The sequence below is a fragment of the Vombatus ursinus genome, unplaced genomic scaffold (assembly GCF_900497805.2).
Source record: "Vombatus ursinus unplaced genomic scaffold, bare-nosed wombat genome assembly UNPS02014801.1, whole genome shotgun sequence".
Lineage (NCBI taxonomy): Eukaryota > Metazoa > Chordata > Mammalia > Diprotodontia > Vombatidae > Vombatus > Vombatus ursinus.
The window spans coordinates 7,134,530-7,154,294 of NW_020954579.1; the positions used below are offsets into that span (position 1 = coordinate 7,134,530).

Consider the following 19,765-nt stretch of genomic DNA (forward strand, 5'->3'; position numbering starts at 1 on the left):
CCTGGTCCTTCCTTCTTTCCTAACACCCAACCCCTGCACCCCTCCTCGGATTGGTCCCCAGCCTGTCAGAGGGCGGGACCTATGGGCCCTTACGTCATCAAGGGAGGAAGGAGGTGGAGCGGGGAGGGGGGAGGGTGGGGGTGGGGAGGGGAAGAACAGGGAGCAGGCAGGCTCAGCACCACGGAGAGCTCCCTCCCCGGCCCTTGTTTTTGCAGCGGAGCTTCAGCCACTTGGGGAGGGAGGGGGTGAGGGGCCGAGGGCTCTGAGTGTGGAATCAGGGGGATGGCCAGGGAGGGGAGGGGGGGGTTGGGGCCGGCTGAGAGCCCAGCCCTGAGCCGGTAAGGCTGCCAGGGAGCGGGGTAAAGGTAGGGGCGGAGGGCCCAGGGAGCAGAGGGGCGGCGGGCAGCGGCGGCAACACCACATCTGGATGGAATCCAGTTGCGTCCAGTCCACCATGGCTCTGGGACTGTCCTCCAAGAAAGCATCTTCTCGCAACGTGGCCGTGGAGCGGAGGAATCTGATCACCGTTTGCAGGTGAGGAAAGGCGAGGGGTGGGCGGATGGTTGCTAGGGCCTGTGGGGAGAAAATTAGACCGTGAAGGGACAAAACAAATGAAAAGAACTGGGGTGGAGAGAACTGGCGGTGGGGGGTGGGAGGGAGTAGGGCTATTCTATTCTGGGGTTTATTCTGAATACAGGCTGGGTCCTAGGACCAGGGCCATTGTGGGCATTCCACAGAAAGCAAAATACTCAAAATGAATACCAAGCTTGCTTACTGGTCAGCCAAAGTGAGGAAAGAAATGGAAGAGACCTGTCCCCCACCCTTTTAGATCTTTCCAGGGTCGGTGCCCAGGTTGGGGACAAAGGGAGATTCCTCATTTGACGTTGAAGCTTCCTGTAAAGACGAGAAAGTACCATTATAGCTGGAGTGGAGAGAGAACTGGAGGGGGAGGGATGGGAAGGGTTGGCATGCTGGGGAGGGTGGGTATAAGGAGTAGGTACATTCTGAGAGTGTCAGCCTGATGGATGGTGCCTATCACACCCTCAGCACAGTCCTTCCCTTCCTACATGACTTCCTTTAACTCCAAGAACAGAAAAAGAGGGAGACACTTTTCCTTGCTGGCCTAGACATCTTAAGCAGACTCATCTGTGGTGAGACCATGGGCTTGAAAACTACCCTCACTAACACCCCAGGATATGGACAGTGCCCCATCATCCCTGGGTACACATTGTACAATCTGGGTCAACTACTTTGAATGATAGGGGAAACTGGGCACTCAAATCTTTCCAAGTCCTGAAGGATATCAAAGGGCACCAATAAGAAACAGCCTACCTGTGAGACCTGGGCCTAGGATGGGAGGAAGGTTAGAGTATACCCACTCTCAGATCATGAGGGTCTCTCTCAATCCATTTCATGGTGGGAGGAGGGAGGAACAAGTTATATCAGAGACCTAAGTGGGGGGAGAGAGAGAATGGAGAGAGGAATGGGGTTGATTACATGGGAGGAGACCCAGAGACCTAAGGGTCATAGGAGAAGTGCAGCTAAGGGTCTGAAGGGATGTTACCTCCTCTCAGAGCTTCCCCTCTTTCCCTAGTGTCCAAGGAATGCCCCCTGCCCAGTCCTAGTATTTTGGTGACTCAATTACCTCTGCTTCCATGCCCAAAATAAACCCTGCCAACAGCACCAACTTCACACTTTGGGAGCCAGAAGTGGCTAAGAGATGTGCCACCTTCTCCATCCTCACATCCTACCCCAGTTTCCCTCCTTAGATATCTTGTTAGCTGTTTCCCCATGACACTTATGCCTGCAAGGAGTCTCAAGGTATCATCCTGGGGAAAGAAGCCTTTCTGAGGACAGATGTGGCTCCCCTAAGCTAAATCTATCACTATGTCCAAGGGTCAAACCTGTCCCCTGCCACATACACTATTGACATCTTTCTAAATACAGGCCTTGGTTCTGACACCTCCTTCATTGGAACCTATGGTGACCAGCTAATTGGGCTTTAGTCTCTGATGACACTGTCCAGGGGCCTTGGCATTTACACAAATTCACTCATGAGACCCAAAGTGCGGGCCTCCACCCCCCCCCAGCCCAAATACTTTCTGCCTTTCATCTGCTTGTCCTTATATCTCATGGTCTCCCCATCCACCTCCTATGTCCCCTTCTCATTCCCTTTCCTCCTCTTGCCTGTCATGTGGCTGTCCTCCTTTAGCTTTATCTTTTCCCCTCCTCTACATCTCAAAACCTGTCTTCATGATCCTCCATTCTCTCCTACTTTGCTCGTCTCTAATGAAGAGGTGGGCTTTCACCTTGCTAGGACTGAAACCTGTATCTCTGTTTTTGATCCCCTGTTATTTTCCAGAGGAAGCTTACCACCTTAATAGTCCCCTCTCTCATCTTCAAGTTTTCTATCCACTAGCTGCTTCTTCGCCACCTGCAGATATGTCCATATCTCCCCTCCTCAAAAACCCTCTATTTGACCATGCCATCCCTTCAAATTACTGTCTTCTCATTTCAGAGCCAAACTCCTAGAAAGGCTTGTCTACATTTGTGCTTTCATGTCCTCACCTCTTCCTCACTCTCTTCCAGACTGTCTTCTGATCCCACTACTCTCCCAAAGGTTGCCATTGACCTAACACTCCTGTGTGACCTTGGACAAGTTACTTAACTTCTCTGGGCCTCTGTAAAATCGAGGGCGGAGCTCACATCAGATGACCTCTAAGCTTCCTTTTGGCTCTACATCTATGATCCTATAATCTCAGTTACCACATCCCATACTGGGCCTCTCTGGAGTTTTTTTTTCTTTGCTGGATCATCCTATACCTCCCAAACAGTAACCGTGGGCATCCCCCAAGGCTATGTTTGGGCTCTCTTCTCTCCCTAAAGCCTCTCAGTGATCTCATTGGCTCCCATGGGTTCAATTACCATCTCTACAGGTGACTAGGAAATCTAGGTATCCAGATCTAACCTCCCTCTTGAACACCAATCCCTCATTGCCTCCCAGACTTCTTCACCTGGATGTCTCATAGGCATCTCAAACTCAACAGATAGAAAACAACTCAATTTCTATTTCCCTTCCCCAAACCCATCCTCCCTTCAAACTTCCCTGTTTCTGGCGAGGGCACCACTATCTTTTCCAGTTACCCATTTATCTTTTATTCTTCCCTTTCCATTATGGCCCCCACCCACCCATATGCAATCAGCTGCCAAGGCTTTTTACTTCGACAATATTTTTCACATCAATCTCCTCCTTTCTCTAAACACAACCACACCCCCTCCCCAGCTCAGGCAGGCCTCCATAACCTCTCACTTGGACTATTACAAAAGACTCTGAATTGACCTGTTTTCTAAATCCATCTGTTATACATCTGCCAAACTGATATCCTTAAAACACCAATATGACCACATCACTCCTCTACTCAGAAATCTTCATTGGCTCCTGGCTGCCTCTAAAATAAGATGCAGAATCCTCAGCTTAACATTTGAAACCATCCACAATCTGGCTCCCACCTCTCTTTCCTATCTGTGTTTCTCATTATACACTCTCTGTTCTAGTAAAACTAGCCTGCCAACTGTTCCCCTTACATGAAATTCCATCTCTCACCTCTCTACCTTTGCATGGACTGGCTGTCCTCTATTCTGGGAAGGCACTCCCTCCTCATTTTTTCCTCTTAGATTCCCTAATTTCCTTCAGATCATAATTCAGGTGCTACTTCCTGATCCATTTGGTTGCTAGTACTCTGTCCAAATCCTATTCCCCCAAAATTATTTCATCTGTGTGTTGTTGTTGTTCAGTTGTTTCAGTTGTAGCCAACTCTTCATGACATCATTTGGGGTTTTCTTGGCAGATAATGGAGTGGTTTGCCATTTCCTTCTCCAGCTCATTTTACAGATGAGGAAACTGAGGCAAACAAGGTTAAGTGACTTGCCCAGGGTCACACAGCTAGTAAGTGTCTGAGTTTGGATTTGACTTCCTGACTCTAGGCCCAACACTCTATCCATTGCACCACTTAGCTGCCCCATTTCATTTGTGTATATGCTGTATCTCTCCCCTCATCTAGAAGAATATAATCTTCTTGAGAGCAAGCGCTTTTTCCATTTTTGTTTTTGGATTCCTAGCACCTAGTATAGTGCCTTGTACATTTCATAGAATTATGAAATAATTATAGGTGCAGCTAGGTGGTACAGTGGATAAAGCTCAGGCCTTGGACTTGGGCAGACCTAAGTTCAAATCTGGCCTCAGAAACTTGACATTTACTAGCTGTGTGACCCTGGGCAAGTCACTTAACCCTGATTGCCTCACCAAAAAAGGAATAATTATGAAATAAGAAATAACTATTGAGTTGAATGTGGACAAAAATTACAAGAGGTGGGGATTGGCTGGGGTCTCCCCACCTGACTCGAAACCTCCATACAGTCAGAAAGACAATAGAGATGAAGAGTTGGGGAAATGGGATTGGGAGACAAGTAGACACTGACTATATGGGCTTGAAAACCAAAATGGTTCTTGAAACCCCATTATTGTCATGGAGTTCATTTATACTCTTATAAGGCCTTAGTAGGGTTCCATTCTCCCCAAGGCCTCAGGTGCTCCACTATCTCATAAGCTGTCATTTTATCTAAGTTTATTAAAGAGCATCTATTATGGTGTCTTTTGTGGGTGGAAGCCATTTTGTTTGTACCTTGGGCCTGATGGTTCCCATGGGAACCCATGTGCTTGGGAGAAATTTCTCACTATGGTTGCCATATTGATCCTAACCCCAATTGTATATTCAATCCCAATTTATTCAGCTTCAACTGAGACCCTTCTACCTCAACTAGAAATTCTTTTTCATTCGAGAAATACAAACCCATAAAAAGTAAGAGAGTAGCCAGAAAGGAAGGGGACGTGAAAGCCCAGTTAAAAATCTAAACTCATAACCCTAGCCCCAAAGTCAATTCCAACCATGCTTTGCATGGTAAAGTGAACTCCCAGAAGAGGGAACACCCCCCAAATGGACTTCTAAAAACCTTAATCAACCTTAATCAATCCTCAGAGAGGAAGCATGGCATAGCAGATAGAAAGCCAGGAAGACCTGGATTCAGATCCTACCACTGACACATCTTGACTGTGGGACCCTGTGAATGTGTGATCCTTACCTGGAAGCTCCCTATTCTGATGGAACCACAAGCCCAGTCCCTCCATATCCCTAATAAAGCCTCAATTGATCAGAAAATACTAATCTTAGCCCAAATTGTTTTTTCCCAATAGGAGAGTGACATGGCAGAATTTGGGACACTGCAGTGTAGCAGAAAACACTCTGTGCCTAGAGTCAGAGAACTTGGGTTCAAATTCCACCTTTGATATTTACTACCTATGTGATCCTAAATTAGTTAATTAACCTCCTTGGACTTTGGTTTTCTAATCCATAAAATGAAAAGATTCAACTAGGTGACCTTAAAGATCTCTTCTAGCTCTAAATCAAAATCAGAACTGGTTTTGAATCCTGGCTCTACCCCTTACTAGCTGGGCAAACTTAGAAAAGTCATGCAACTATTCAGGTCCTCAGTTTTCTTATCCTAAAATCAGGACTTAGACTAGAGAATCTCTAAGCTCCAACATTCTGTGATTCTCTGAAAAGTCCTGGTCCAATCCCAATGCTAATGTTCATTCAACTCTGCTCTCAGTCTAGAGATTGTGACCACAAAACAACCCAAACTCTAAGCCAGCTTCACCCTCAATGCCACTCTTACCTACATTTGTGCCAGTCATCATTGCAACTTCAATCCTAAACAATCCCCAAAACCCAATCTTAACCCATTTCAATGTCTTATCTCAACCCCAAATTTTAACCCAGACCTTGTGTGCAACCTTACCCCCAACCAACCCAACCCTACCCTATCTAAATAGTGATATTCTCATGCAACAATGTCAGTCATCATCACTTAGCCAGGTGACTTGTGGGCTCCATAAAGTCAGGTACAACATAATAATTGTGATACAGGAATCAGGCATTGGGGAACTCCAGGTTCACTCCATTCAATTGTTATAATGCAATTCAATACAACAAATATATTGAGTCTCTACTAAGTGTAAAGAGTGCTGTGGACACAAAAGGAATATCTTATCACCCACCACAGAGTCTTTACACAAGTTACCCACTGTATCTGGAGTGCATTTCCTTCTTATCTCTCTCACTTAGTCCCCTATCTTCCTTCAAAACACAACTCTGGAGTCACCTCGACTGGAGGCCTTTCCTGACCCACCCATTTGCTTATACTCTCTCCTTCCTAATATTTACTTTTGTTATCAATCAATCGACACAGCAATTATTAAGTGCCTACCATTTGCCAGGTACTGTACTAGGCACTGATGATTCAGAGAGAAATGAAAGTCTCTTGCCTCAAGGAACTGACATAGTACTAGGGGAGACATATAAGGAGGCATGCCACAGAAAACAAGAGCTGGCCTTGAATCCAGGAAGACTCTGGTTCAAGACCCACCTCTGGGTGACTATGCCAAGGGGGTCAAGTCACTTAATCTTTCAGTAATATCAAGAATCCCGGCAGGCTGCATATTGACTCAGAAAACCACAAATTAGCATTATCTCTGTTGTGCTGTATATTTATTTTGTTAAGCATTTCCCAATTACATTTTAATCTAGTTCTAGCCTCACTCTGGCTATAGGCTGCTTGAGGCTGATGACTCTGCTCAGCTCTGCTATTCTCTAAGACAATAAATTTCAGACAAAGCATTCCTCTGCATCAGTAAAAGGTGTTCCCTCATCTGGGAGTTCACTCTACCAAGGAAAACACATGTCTAGTTCCTATCCCTAAGTACATATATAAGTATATAAAAGCTAATTTTGGGGGACAGCACTAGCATCTGGTGGGAAGAGGCTTCAAAGAAGAACTCATAGAGAGGGTAATGCTTGAATTAAGGGATTCTAAAGGGCAGAGATGTATCTGCTTTGTATTTACTTTTCTGCCCATATTATATATTACATATATTGCATTGACACAAGAAAATTAAACTCATTGAGAGCAGGACTTATTTCATTTTTGTCTTTTCATCCGCATCACCTAGCACAGTGCCTGACATACAGTAAGCACTTAATGGCTGTTGAACTGAACTGAATTGACTAGGGGGCATGTGACACCTACACACACACATACACCTTGTGTAAATGGAAAGTCAGTGCAATGAGAACTATGAGGTGGGCATGAGATGAGAGAGGATAGACTAGAATGAAGGGCATTCAGTTGACTAGAAAGTCAAGTATGTGAAGGGGAGGATGCTAAGATAAAGATCATGGAATCATACATGCAAAGCAAGAAGGTCATCATTAAATCCAACCTCCTCCTTTTACCAATGGGGAAAACAAGAGACAGAGAGGTTAAGTACTTGCCTAAGGTCCCAAAGCTAGTAAGTGTCCTAGGCAGGACTTGAACACAGGTCTCACTCCAAGTCCAGTGTCCTATCCACTAGACCACACTTCCACTTCAGGCAGGAAAGCTAGGTTGGGGACAGAGTGTAGAGACCCTTGAGTGCTAGGATGAGCAAATCCGTACCTTATTTGATTAGCAGGAGGCTTCATTGGAAACGCCACCTGCTGCTCAAAAGCTGAGTAACAGTGTTCCAGCCTAACCCCAGGAGCTCATGCTGTTGGGATGGCACACTTGGCCCATCTCTGCACGCACCAGCCCCTTTGTCCACCCCAGGATTTAGAGCTATAACCTTCACCCTTCCACCCCCCTGCTTCTTTCTGGTTTCCTCCTACTTCCTGAGGGACGATGGAGGGATGGTGAGGTTGTTGGGCCTCAGCCTCTGTTCCCTCCTCCCCCACCCCTTACCTTCCCCTCTCCTGAGGAATCAAGTGCCCATTCTCCCCAATCTCACTCCAACAGGTCCTCATCACCGTCTCCCCTCCTTTTCTTGCTTGTACCATATCCCACATCCCTTTCCCCCACTCAAACTGGCACCACTGGGGTGCAGGGCAGCTGGTGTGTGGGTGACTGGAGCAGCGCCCAGAAAGAAATGAGGCAAGGGCATGGGGGAGGGGAGGGGAAAGAGGAGCCTCTGAGGAAAAGAGGGGGAGCTGGGTGACTGAGCTCCCTGCCCTCTGCCCTTAGAACGAGTAAGTAGAAACATTTAAGATGGAGGGAGTGAATGTGGGGAACTGCTCTACCCATGCCTGATGTCAATGTGCACCACCCCGCCTTGACACCCTCCCACCTGCTGTCCTATTCTCCTCTCAGCTTGATAGTTCATTTTGACACCCCCTTGTCACTCTCCTCTCCCCTGCTACCCCTTCCCACCCACCCGATTACTGGTCTCCATCTCACTAGTTGCTGCTCCAACTTTGCTCTGGCACCCCATTCCTCCCAGTTACATTCTGCCTTCTCACCTGACACCCTGCCACCCTGTGTGCCTAGGTTCTCCGTGAAAACTCTTCTGGAAAAATACACGGCCGAGCCTATCGACGACTCCTCGGAGGAGTTTGTTAACTTTGCAGCCATTTTAGAACAAATCCTCAGTCACCGTTTCAAAGGTGTGCACCTCTCCTACCCACCCAAAAAACTTCCCCACCTCCCCACCTCCAGGTTCCAGGCTACAACCCTCCAACAGCCTTAATCCCTGGACACAACAGCTTTTGGGGCTCCTCATAGTTTTCTTCCTTCCAACAGTACTGAGCCTATACTCCCACACCCACTCCCTTGCCCCCATCCCCATCAGATCCTGGGCAGATGGATGGAGAGATTGGGGGTGCATGTTCGAATGGGCAGGTCGGCGTTTACTCATACCTTCTGCCCATACAAGACACACTCCAAGTAGCACATAGTGCAGGGCACAAAGTTGCATAGTAAAAATGCCCACGTATGCACTAATAGTCATTCATGTGTCAAAGTACAAGTATGTACAATTTGTAGGTGCATATTTCATACATATATGCATTACATGTGTAAACACATTTCTATGTATGTCTATGCCTTTCATCCTTCTGGCCTTGGTGGGCCCTCCCCATGGTGTCCCTGGCCCAGCCTCATATCTCCCCCACCCCCAGGCCCTGTCAGCTGGTTTAGCTCTGATGGGCAGCGGGGCTTCTGGGACTACATCCGGCTGGCCTGTAGCAAGGTACCCAACAACTGTGTGAGCAGCATTGAGAACATGGAGAACATTAGCACAGCCCGTGCCAAGGTGAGGGGGCAGGACCCAATGACTCCACTTGGTATCTGGGACAGGGAGCTAATACAAACTGGGTGGAGAGAAGAGAGGATGAAGGATGGAGGCCTGCAGTGGAAAAGGGAATGTCATTGGCTTTGTGCCCAGGTAGGGAGGATTGTGTGCCACTTTAGGCTAGGCATTATGTGATGGGGAGGGTTAGATAACTGATCATGTTATCAGCTCTCCTTCTATGGATCCAAGAGGCATCCAAACTCCTGGGTTTTCTCTAGCCCTCCCACTTCCCCTTCCACTGGCTTCAGACATCTCTAGCCCCAAACTCCCCAGGGTAGATGAGTGGAGATTTAAGAATTCACAGAATAGAGATGAGAGAAGAACATGTATGTTCCTTGTGGGGGGGAAGGGGGTACTCCGCCACTGTCCCCTTCTGCAGGGGCAGCATATGATGATCTATGGGTTGTAGGGCCGAGCTTGGATCCGGGTGGCATTGATGGAGAAACGGATGTCAGAATATATTTCCACAGCCCTTCGGGATACCCGGACCACCAGGTCAGAGCCCTGCTGTGCCCTCCTACCTCTGAAGACAAGCCCCAGCATGCACCGCTTTACTCTACTCCAGGCCTTCTTAGCTCTTGCTCCTCTGGAGAAAGTGCATTCACTCCTCAGCTACTTTGACAAACACTGGGAGGACAAGTCCTAGGTTGCATGGATTTCCTGAAGGCTTCCCTGTCTCCGGTTGCATGGGTGCTCCAGGGCAAAAAGGGGGAGTGACTGAGGATGCAGGAGGAAGCATGCATGTGTGGAGAGCTAACCTGTGCACCCTTGCAGCTGATCTCACCCAACTTATTATTTCACTCCCATTCATACACCCACACCCTCCCTCAGGAGCCTCTGTGAGCCAGGCTTTGAGCTGGCAGCTTAGAGAGGTAGAGGACACATTGGCCCTGCCTTCAGGAACTTATAGACTTGTGGGAGTGGTAGGAAGGGGAGATATATTCTCGATTGCCCAGTAGTGAGGACTATACTTGTGTAAGGGCAGCCAAACAGGAAAGGGGTTCTAGTACCAGGTAGGTGGTAGAGGTGGGAAGGAGATGCCCAGGGCCTCAGTTCCATCAGCTGGAAAATGGGAATAATACACTACCTACCTCACAGGGTAGTGAGGAAAGCCCTTTGCAAACCGGAAAGCCCTAAGTGAAGAGTTACTATCATAGTCTAAGGTGAAAGAATTCTGGAGGGGATAAATAGGGTGAGAAGAGTCCCTTGGGAGGAAGGGCTGGAACCTGTGGGGCAGGAGTCATCACAGTGCCTCCCCCACCCCAGAAGGTTCTATGATGCTGGGGCCATCATGCTTCGGGAGGAGTCTGCAGTACTCACAGGGATGCTGATTGGGCTTAGCGCCATCGACTTCAGGTGAGTCTGGATTCCCCCCCCACCATCTCCCTCTCCTCTTCCCCTCCTTGTCCATCCTTCTCCTATAGCCTCTAGCCCCTCCAGAGTCACACACACCCCTCAACCCACCTTGGGGTTTGTCTCAGCTTCTGTTTAAAGGGAGAGGTGATGGATGGGAAGACTCCAGTTGTGATTGATTACACCCCCTACTTGAAGTTCACCCAAAGGTGAGATTCCTCCTTGCCACCTGCCAGGTATCCTGCCCATTCAACAAGGGTATGGGGGCAAGAGAAAAAGGGTGAACCAAGGCAATCAGGTTATCCCAACAGGGCACAGCCTTGGGCTGGGTGCCCCTGCCCTTTCCAGCTGCACAATCTCCCACCCAAAAGGAGAGGGATCTCAGTAGCCAGCTCTCACCCCTCTGTCCTACTTGCAGGTGCCAAAGTTCGTGGGGGGGTTGGGTGATGATGATGCCAAAAACTCTTGTCCCACTCCCAGCCCAAGTGCTTTGGCCTTAGCCCTGCTAGAGCTATGGGTAATTGGGGGTGGGGTGAGGTACATAGCTCTCAGTCCCTGTCCTTTCAGCTACGATTACTTGACTGATGAAGAAGAGAGACACAGCGTGGAAAGCAGCACCAGTGAGGATAACTCCCCAGAGCACCCCTATATGCCCCTGGTGACAGATGAAGACAGCTGGTACAGCAAGTGGCACAAAATGGAGCAGAAGTTTCGAATTGTTTATGCCCAGAAGGTGCCCAGGCATTGGGATGGGGATGGATCACGGGGGTGGGGACATAGGACTGCCTCAACTCCTCCCCCAAGCTGGTCTGAAGCAAACCAGGTAGCGGTCCAGTGCTGCCCTCAGGTCCCAAACTAAGCAGGTCTCTTGGCTCCCCTCTCCCCTAGGGCTACCTGGAAGAGCTTGTACGACTTAGAGAATCTCAGCTAAAGGACCTAGAAGCAGAAAACAAGCGGCTGCAGCTGCAGCTGGAGGAGGCAACTGTGCAGAATCAGCTGGAGAAGCGGGAGCTAGAAGGGGTCATCCTGGAGCTGCAAGAGCAACTGTGAGTGTTCTCTGGTCTCCACTGTTTCGGTACCCACTTTCAGCTGCTCCACCAACCCCTTCTGCCTCCAACCCAGCTACTGACCATCACTGTTTACCCACATCAATGACGTTTATCAAGCAGCCCTCATGATCCTTGACTCTCCTATCATTTCCCTGCTCCCTCAGGCCTTTCACTGACACGTCACTTCTGACCCACATGGGATTGGACTCTAAGAACCTCCCCTCGATCTATCATTGTCACTTTTCATCCCTGTCCCTCTCAAATCCCTTTGCACACATACGCTAATGCTCAGAGAACCCAAGTATCACACCTAGACCTTGACTGAATTGTCCTTTCCCCTCAAGCCACACCACCTTCCTGACCCATCTAGTAATCCTAAACCCTCCAATCTGATTCTCTACTTTGAACCTGACCACCCTCTTTCTCCCCCAGGACAGGCCTGATCCCTTGTGAAAATGCCCCGCTAGCCCAGGTCTCCAAGGAGCTCACTTCATCACCACAGTGGCCATCGCTGGGAACACTCAATGGGAATGAGGCAGGGAATGACCCGAAGATCTACCGGAGGTAACAGTTAGTAGGGCCAGGCTTTCTCCCTACCTCTGAGGTTCTGGGGAAGGGTCCCTTCTTAGAACACAGGCCTGAGCATTTAGACAGCTGAGAAGGGGAGGGACAGAGGACCAGTGAGTGAGTGAACCTCACAAGGTTCCTGGTGGCCCCTCTGTAGGGCAGAGGTGGAGGTTCGTGGGTGTGAATCCTATCCACCTATCTGCCCACCTGACAGACACAGCTTTATGAGCACTGAGCAGCTGTCTGCTGAGGCCAGCCTGAGCTCTGATTCCCAACGGCTAGGAGAGGGCAAACGGGACCGGGAACCCTGGGGTCCCATTGGTGAGTCCCCTCTAAATACCCCACCCCCAATGAGTGCCGGCCCCTCCCTTTCTTCCCTTAAGGGCACTGAGTCTGCCACTTCATCTGCCTCTCTTCCCAGGGAAGGACCCAACGCCCTCCATGCTGGGCCTCTGTGGCTCCCTGGCTTCCATTCCCAGCTGCAAGTCCCTGGCAAGCTTCAAATCCAACGAGTGCCTCGTGAGTGATAGTCCGGAGGGCAGCCCAGCCCTGAGCCCGAGCTGAGCCAAGAACTGCCCCACCGGGCTGGACATGTGGCCCTCCCCTCAGTTCTTGTGGATAATGAGGCCACCTTTCCAACCTCCACCCATCATCACTCCTCCCGTCCCACTGGAAGAGCCACAGCTGATCTGGCAGCTTGGGAGGAAGGGGAGAGACATGGGATCAGATCCAAAAGCTACTTGTCTGGGGAAGGCCCTGTAATACCACTAGGAATATGGGAAGGGAGGAGGGGAAAGGCCCTGGATTGAGCTCACTCTTTTCCCCCATCCTTACTACAGGCTCTTGAGAGGGGGAGAAGGAAAGGCTTGGGCATAGTTCCCTGGCACTCTTCTCCCCCCTCTAAAACCTGGGGAGTTGGGTTAGCAGCACCCACTCCTTAACACTTGTCTCGTCTGTCTCTATGGAAACCCCGTGGGCCATCCACCCCTTCCCCCAGCCCCTTGGGTGGCTCAGTGGAGGGGAAGAGGCAAAAATAAAAGTTGAAGAAATGATGTGACTGGTCTGTGGGCCTGGGATGTGCACACCAGGCTGTGTATGGAGACTGGGTTTGCCCAGGCCAGGCCAGCCAGCCACTACACCCTGGAAAGGAGCCCCTTCTTGGACCCAGGAGCCTCCTTGCCCACTGACTGGGGTTCCTGCCCCTCACAAACCCCCAAACACCAAGAGTCAAAGCCAAGAGTACAGCAAAGCATCATCTTTGGATCTAAAGGATTCAACAAGAGGGAGATTAAGACAAAGCAGGACCAGGGGCTGAGATAGATGTCCAGAGAGAAAAACAAAGGGTCAACAGCAGATTGCATTCCTAAGGAAGGAAAAGGGGGTGAACCAAGAGCTGGGGCATTTGGTCTGTAGGAAACTGGGGAGAAAACATGGAGAAAGAGGGGAGTTTTGTTCCCTGCATGATGCCCTCATATTGCCCGGTAGGAGGGAAGGTAGAGTGGGCATCTCACTCACCCTCGACCATATAGAACAGAGGGGTGGCACTCTGCTCCATAGTCCCCATGATAAGGAAAGTTTGTATAAGTCCTCTCTTCCCGCTGAGGGCTACAGCTGGTTTCCTCAGGAGACCCTGGAGATTGGTATCTTCCATCACTCTCTCCCACTCTCCCCTCAGGGTCCCCGAGGGCAATTTTCCAGGTTCAGTCTCTGGAAAAAATTTTTGCTAAATTCGTAGGTGCTGATCATGATGGCACAGGAGGGGGCTGCTTTGATGATCCGGGGGAGGAAGCCTTGGGGAAAGAGTAAAGGCGGAAGCCTGCGGTTAAGACCTGAACAGAGAGAGCTCCAAGAACCCTGCCCCTAGCTCAGACCCATAGCCCTTTCCTTCCCCTGAAGATTCCTCCACTTCTGAGACACCTGCCTCAGCCCTTGATGCCCACCTGCAAAGAGCCCTCTGGCCCCAGACTCGGCTTGAATTCGTCGGAGCAGCAGCCAGGTGGAAGGGGAACGTGGAGATGTCACTGCAAAGGGAATGGAGGGAAGGGCACAGCGAGCTAAGCAGGAAACCCCAAGGCACAAATGACCTAAACACCACAATGGCTCTGAGGGCCTGGTCACTAGCACTGCCTTATCCCCCATGCCCACCCCATCCGTGCCAGGTCTCTTGAGGATGCCCAGGCCTTTCCCAGCACTCAGTATTGTGCCTAGCACATAAAAGGTGCTTAATAAATGTTTACTGACTGACCTCTCAAGGCTCCCACACTTCCCAACTCCATCTGACGCTGAGTTTTCACCACGTCAAAAGGCAGTGTGAGCACAGCAGCCACCTGGGATGGGGAGGAGAAAGGCATCACCCTGCTATCAGCTCGACCCCTGGTCTGCAGGCACCAGGCCAGGGCCCAAAGTTCCTCCCTCTTTCCCAGTCTCACCTCTGCACTACCCCTCCCAGGTACATCTTTCCAGGCTCAGCCCCACCCCCTCAAAGGCAAACAGGATTGGTCTGAGAACCAGGAAACCAGAGAGGTTCTGCCCTTCCGAGTTCTGCGACCCTGGGCAAATCTCCTGATCTCTCTAGGCCTAAGGTTTTTCCATCACTTCTATATGTGTGAAACTCCTATAAGAGGGTCCTCTCAGCTGAAAGTCCATCTCCTCCCTACGCCCCCATCTCCCAAGCTTTGCCTCTCAAGCCCCCCCTCCCAACCCCCCACTTCCCCCTGGGCACTGCCCACTCACTGTTCCTGAGAAAGCTCCAGCCACAAAGCTGATACTGACTGAAGTCCGGTCCTTGGCTGCCATCTTACATAGCCACGTCTTCACTAGCTCATAGTTAAACCAGTACAGGGCTATAGGAAAGGATGGGGATGAGGCTCAGCAAGGGTTCGGGAAGACAACCAAGAAGCATCCTGGGGTGGGCAGATTGGCTCATGAAAGAGGTAAGACAGCAGAGTCCTGTCATCCCTCCCATCCATCCCCAGGGCCATTTATCCCACAAAGCCCCATCTCATTTCATTTGCACCCCAACCTGCCCTAGATTTCTGCCCCTAAGCCTTCTATCTTACCCCACCCCCTAGGGCACCCAAGCACCTGAAAAAGGCACATCCCTCAACGCAGTGGCACTCCAGCCAAGCCACAGAGAGCGCCAGCCACCCTGGGATACGGCTGCCCTGACACAGGCCCCGAGTTCACGGTAAGACAGATGCTGGGCCTGAAGCTTTGTTCTCACCAGCTCCAGGGGGCTGATCACAGTCACAGTGCCCACTGCCAGAATGGTGGGAAAAGAGTGTTAGGGCACTGATGGCCAGAGGAAAACAAGTAGGTGGCCCCAGGGATTGGACAATGTTGAGGGAAGCTAAGAATCTGAGGGACTAGTTAGTGGATTGGGAGAAAAACAAGAGGTTGGAAGGATCAACATCACAGATGAGGAGTCACGGCTATGAGGCGGTGGTTTTATTTAGCTTCCTCCCCCCCTCCCCCTCTCATCTTGGGCTGGGGGACAGAGAACACTCACGTCGGGCCATAGCTCCTGCCACCATAGGTGCACAGAGGTCAGAAGTCACAGCTCGGCTACATAAGAAAGCCTTGAGCTGGTCATAGGTGGTAAAGTAAATGGCGGTGGCGGGCACTGTCATCACTCTGTTGGAAAGTTACAGGAGAGCTGCTATGAAAGAAGGGTGGTATACAGTCCACCCATGCCAATTCCTGCCCCAGCTCCTCTGGTCCCACTATGGAAGCCAGTGAGTAGGAGGTTTCAACCATCCTCTGTGACGTATCCCACCCAATTCAAGCTCCCACCCACCACCCTAGAAGTCAGGAAAAGGGACCAAGGCAGAGCCCAGGAAAATCCTCACAGAGTTGCGGGGAGGCCACTCCACAGGGTCCTAGCACCTTCATGCCGAGTAATCTTCACAAAGGCATCCTGGGCAGGTGGGAAGCAGAGGGAGAAGATGGGGTTATCAAAGGGTGAAAGGTTGGAGCTCTGGCCCCTTCAAACAGACACCCCAAAGGAGAGTAACAGGCTCTTTGTGGGTCCAAGCAGAGGCTCCCATCTGGGATTAGTCCTGAGTACCCAAACTTTAACCATCCTTACCCAGTCATCCCTGAGACAGACCTCTAAGGCCCAAGAGACCACCCCAAGAGACCCCAAAGATCTGTTGTACACAGAGGCTCACCATGGTGCCTGTGAAATAGGTGGGTTGTTGGTACCAGACAGCACAGCGAGAACCATTCTGACAAAGATAGAGGGGCTCTAGAATGCCATTGCAGTAAATCATACACTTCCCTAAAGACAGGAAGAGAAAGAGGGATGGAGGTCATAAGTAGGACGATCAGATGGCTGACTGAGGTGGGATGATGTTGAAGATGGGAACATGAAACATTGTTCTTTTGATCTGGAACTATGATTTCATAGGGTGGGGTAAGGGGGATTCCTGGTGTGGAAATTCCTTCCACCAATGCAGACTGGCAACCATTTGTAACTTGTAGTCCCAAGAGAGGTTCCAGGGAAATGACTTGGCCAAAGTCACAAAAATAACATCTGTCGGAGGCAGGACTAGAACCCAAGGCCCACTGATGACCACTCTCCACTCACTATGCTACAGTGCCTCTCAAGCTGTCCTAGTGATTGAAGAACCTCCAACCTCCACCAGCCCCAACCCTAGACCTAGGTTGCTGGCTGGACAACCATTTATGGAAAAACTAAAATGTACTTACATTTAGTATAGGGGATGCTCCAGGATCCCTGGGACTGTGCCAGCCCTAGAATATAAAACCCACCACTATTGGGCAATTTCTTCCAATGCTCACCAGTCCCTAGGATTCTCATATTCATTTGTTCTCCTCCACCCCACACCCACTCAGAGCTAGGGTTGGGGGAAGGATACTTGGAAAAACAGATTCTCCTGGGCATGGCCTTCCCCACCCCAGGCTAGGTAGGTACTCACCACTGGTGGGAGAAGGGCGCTGGGACTGTAGACGGACCTTTACCACATCCAGCGGGGTCACTGAGAGAACAAAGACAATTTTGAAGACACTTAGCCTTACTCCAATCCCACAACCCCAATCTCTAGCCTTCCCCAAATTTCCTTACTGAAAATGGAGGTAACAAGGCCCCCTGTGCCTGATGCCACCATCTGCTGCAGGGGGCTAATGCCCCCAGGTGCCTTCTCTGCCATTACACTGTCTCTTGCCTGTAAAACATCATTGAGAACATTAGGGTATCATGAGGAGTTCACAGGGTTGGCGGGGGCTTGCACCCTAGTTAGCACCTGCTGCTTCCAACCGCCAGATCCAGCAAGTCTCACATACAACCTGACACTCTCCTGGGTCTGCCAGAAATTCCCCCTCCTCCCCCCAACACATACATAGAGGGCAGTCAGGGGGGTGGGAGGTAAAAATGAGATACAGGGTTAGAGAAGAGAGAACGAAAAAATGCCAAGTATTTGCATTTTGATAGAACTGGCTGTAATCTCCTGCCTAGGTCCTATCCTATCCTCTCCCCCGCTCCACACCCAAAGTGTCACACTTCTGGGGCTGGGGCAAAGGGTGGAGAGAGGTCCAGGAAAAGAAAAGATCATAGATTCAGAACTGGGACTTCAGAGATCGTGGTGTCCAACACCTTCATTCTACAGAATGAGGAAAGTGAGGCCCAGAGATATTAAATAACTTGCCCAAAGTCACACAGGTAAGTGTAAGAAAGGGACTAAGTACTTATTAGGCACCTACTATGTACCAGGCACAGTGCTAAGCACTTTACAAATATTATTTCATGTCTTTCTCACAAAAACTCGCTGTCTGAAGTAGGTGCTATTATCCCCATTTTACAGTTGAGGAAACTGAGGCAGAAGTTAAACGACTTGCCTAGGATTGTGTCACCTAGAGCCTTTGGGAGTGAGTGCAAAAGGGAGTTGGGAAGCAAACACCCCCTCTCAAGACACCTAAGCCCCTCAGTTACCACGAGGTTTTTAGGTAGTAGCCCCCCCCCACTCCCTTAGCTGAATCTAGCCCTGTTACCCCTGTGCCCTGTGTGGGAGGGGTCTTGACGGGGCAGACCAGGATTCAGCAGAAATGCAGGCATGGGGGTGGGGGGTCACCCTGCTCTGTGCCCTCAAAGGGGAAAAAATCAGAGGTGGGGGCGGGGTCATCTTTCACACCACCCCAGGGAAACAATTTGGGTAATACACACACCCTGAAATGGGGTAGCCCTTAGCACAGAGTACAGAAAAGAAACGATATGGGGGTGAGGTGAAGGGGCGGAAAAGACGGGAGGAAAGAACCTGTCCCCTCCCCCTTCCTCGAGTTTGCCAGGACCCAGGGGTCCTGCAGAAAGGGGCCCCCCACTTCTGGAATTCTCCCTCCCCCCGCTGACAACTACTCACTGTGTATACGGTGACCTATAGTTTACAACGGTTAACCCCATAGTATAAAAGAGGAAACTGAGGCGCCCCCGGGGCCCGGAAGGATTCGCCCGGGGGTAAGCGAAGCCTCTCCCCCTCCCCCTCGCCGGGCCTGGGCTCCAGCACCTGCCCCGACCCTGCCCGGGCCGGCCCTCACTGCTCCACGCCCGGGTCCCTGCTCCCTCCCCTCCCCCTACTCCCGGCTCTCTCTCCCCCCCTCCCCGCCCCCGGCCGTCCCCACCAGCCCCAGGCCCCGCGGGGGCCCCGTGTCCTCGCGCCGCCGCCTCCGCCGGGCGAGCCCATCGCCGTTATAGGAGAGGGGGTCCACGCCTCTAGGCGCCCCCCCCCTCGTCTCCACGCTCTCGCTCCCGGCACCCGGCTCCCGGCTCCCGACCGCGGTGCCCCCGCCCCCTCCGAGGCCCCGCCCCTTCCCCTTCCCCCCCCCCCCCCCCGCCCCCCCGGCGCCCCGCCGCGGCACCGCGCCCGGCGGCCCCCGCCCCCCCCCGCCCACGGGCGCACGCGCTCCTCACTTCACGCGCGGAGGGAGGGTGGTGAAGCGCCGGGTCCCGGGGGCGGCGAGGGTCCTCCAGCGACCATCCCGGCCCTCCCCCGGCTTCGGGCCCATCGCCCCAGCTCGCCTGGGTTCCTGCTCCTCCCCACTCCGCGGATGGGCGGGGCCGTAACCCTTGGAGTCTAGAACTCCCCCTTCCTCAAGGTCACAGGAAGTCCTGGGCAGGGGAAGGGGAGGGGGAGGAAGAGGGGAGGGTTCTCCTCCAACCCTGGCTCCCCTCTCCCTCCTCCACGCCTCCCCTCCAGTCCCTGCCCCTCCCCTCCAGTCCCTCCCCCTCTTCCTCTCTCTCCCTTCTTCCTATCCTCTTCCCTTCTTCTTTCACATCCCTTTTCTTCCTCCTTTCCACTCTTCTTTTCCTCCCATCTCTCCCTCCTCCTCCCTTTCCTCATCCTTTCCTCTTCCTTCCCCTCCTCCTCTCTTCCCTCTCCCCCACAGGTAGGTTCGGTGCCTGAGCCCCGCCCTGGGTCTCTCCCCTTGACCTCCAGGACTGGAGGGTGAGGATCTTCACCCCAGGGAGGGTTTTAGATTCTCGGAAATGGGCGTTAATTTAGTGAACGAACTTAGTGATCCTGGACAGCCCTTTTTCGAGGTCAGGAAGACCTGGGTTCAAGTTTTA

The 19,765-nt window shown here is 51.4% G+C and overlaps 2 protein-coding genes across 4 annotated transcripts; one reads left to right on the forward strand and one right to left on the reverse strand.

Annotated features, from left to right (window-relative positions):
* Window positions 1–424: 424 nt before the first annotated feature.
* RUNDC3A (RUN domain containing 3A) lies at window positions 425–13,005 on the forward strand. The gene is made up of 11 exons (XM_027873209.1): window positions 425–534; window positions 8,416–8,531; window positions 9,030–9,178; window positions 9,627–9,712; window positions 10,484–10,573; window positions 10,699–10,779; window positions 11,138–11,303; window positions 11,459–11,616; window positions 12,052–12,183; window positions 12,401–12,507; window positions 12,608–13,005. Exons 1-11 carry the CDS (start codon window positions 428–430, stop codon window positions 12,748–12,750), a joined length of 1,335 nt encoding a protein of 444 aa, XP_027729010.1. The 5' UTR covers window positions 425–427; the 3' UTR covers window positions 12,751–13,005.
* A 415-nt stretch (window positions 13,006–13,420) lies between these two features.
* SLC25A39 (solute carrier family 25 member 39) lies at window positions 13,421–19,252 on the reverse strand. Of its 3 annotated transcripts, none has more exons than XM_027873355.1 (12): window positions 19,109–19,218; window positions 17,273–17,372; window positions 17,127–17,186; window positions 16,897–16,941; window positions 16,356–16,465; window positions 16,035–16,102; window positions 15,695–15,819; window positions 15,271–15,444; window positions 14,920–15,029; window positions 14,432–14,513; window positions 14,127–14,207; window positions 13,421–13,976 (listed from the first exon to the last, which is right to left on the reverse strand). In XM_027873355.1, exons 2-12 carry the CDS (start codon window positions 17,355–17,357, stop codon window positions 13,858–13,860), a joined length of 1,059 nt encoding a protein of 352 aa, XP_027729156.1. In that variant the 5' UTR covers window positions 17,358–17,372; window positions 19,109–19,218; the 3' UTR covers window positions 13,421–13,857. The 3 variants fall into 3 exon arrangements, with proteins under 3 accessions (XP_027729156.1, XP_027729157.1, XP_027729158.1); XM_027873356.1 differs by lacking the exon at window positions 19,109–19,218 and adding an exon at window positions 18,820–18,874; XM_027873357.1 differs by lacking the exon at window positions 15,271–15,444 and having other exon boundaries at window positions 19,109–19,252.
* Between the last annotated feature and the right edge of the window lie 513 nt (window positions 19,253–19,765).

Excerpts from the sequence above, each read along its gene's own strand:
- RUNDC3A (XM_027873209.1), top strand. The coding sequence starts at position 428 with ATGGAATCCAGTTGCGTCCAGTCCACCATGGCTCTGGGACTGTCCTCC. Across the intron at positions 9,713-10,483 it reads CGGGATACCCGGACCACCAG|AAGGTTCTATGATGCTGGGG; the intron begins GTCAGAGCCCTG and ends CCCCCACCCCAG. Across the intron at positions 12,508-12,607 it reads GGAACCCTGGGGTCCCATTG|GGAAGGACCCAACGCCCTCC; the intron begins GTGAGTCCCCTC and ends CTCTCTTCCCAG.
- SLC25A39 (XM_027873355.1), bottom strand. The coding sequence starts at position 17,357 with ATGGCAGAGAAGGCACCTGGGGGCATTAGCCCCCTGCAGCAGATGGTG. Across the intron at positions 16,466-16,896 it reads GAGCATCCCCTATACTAAAT|GGAAGTGTATGATTTACTGC; the intron begins GTAAGTACATTT and ends TCCTGTCTTTAG. Across the intron at positions 15,820-16,034 it reads AGTGGCCTCCCCGCAACTCT|AGTGATGACAGTGCCCGCCA; the intron begins GTGAGGATTTTC and ends ACTTTCCAACAG.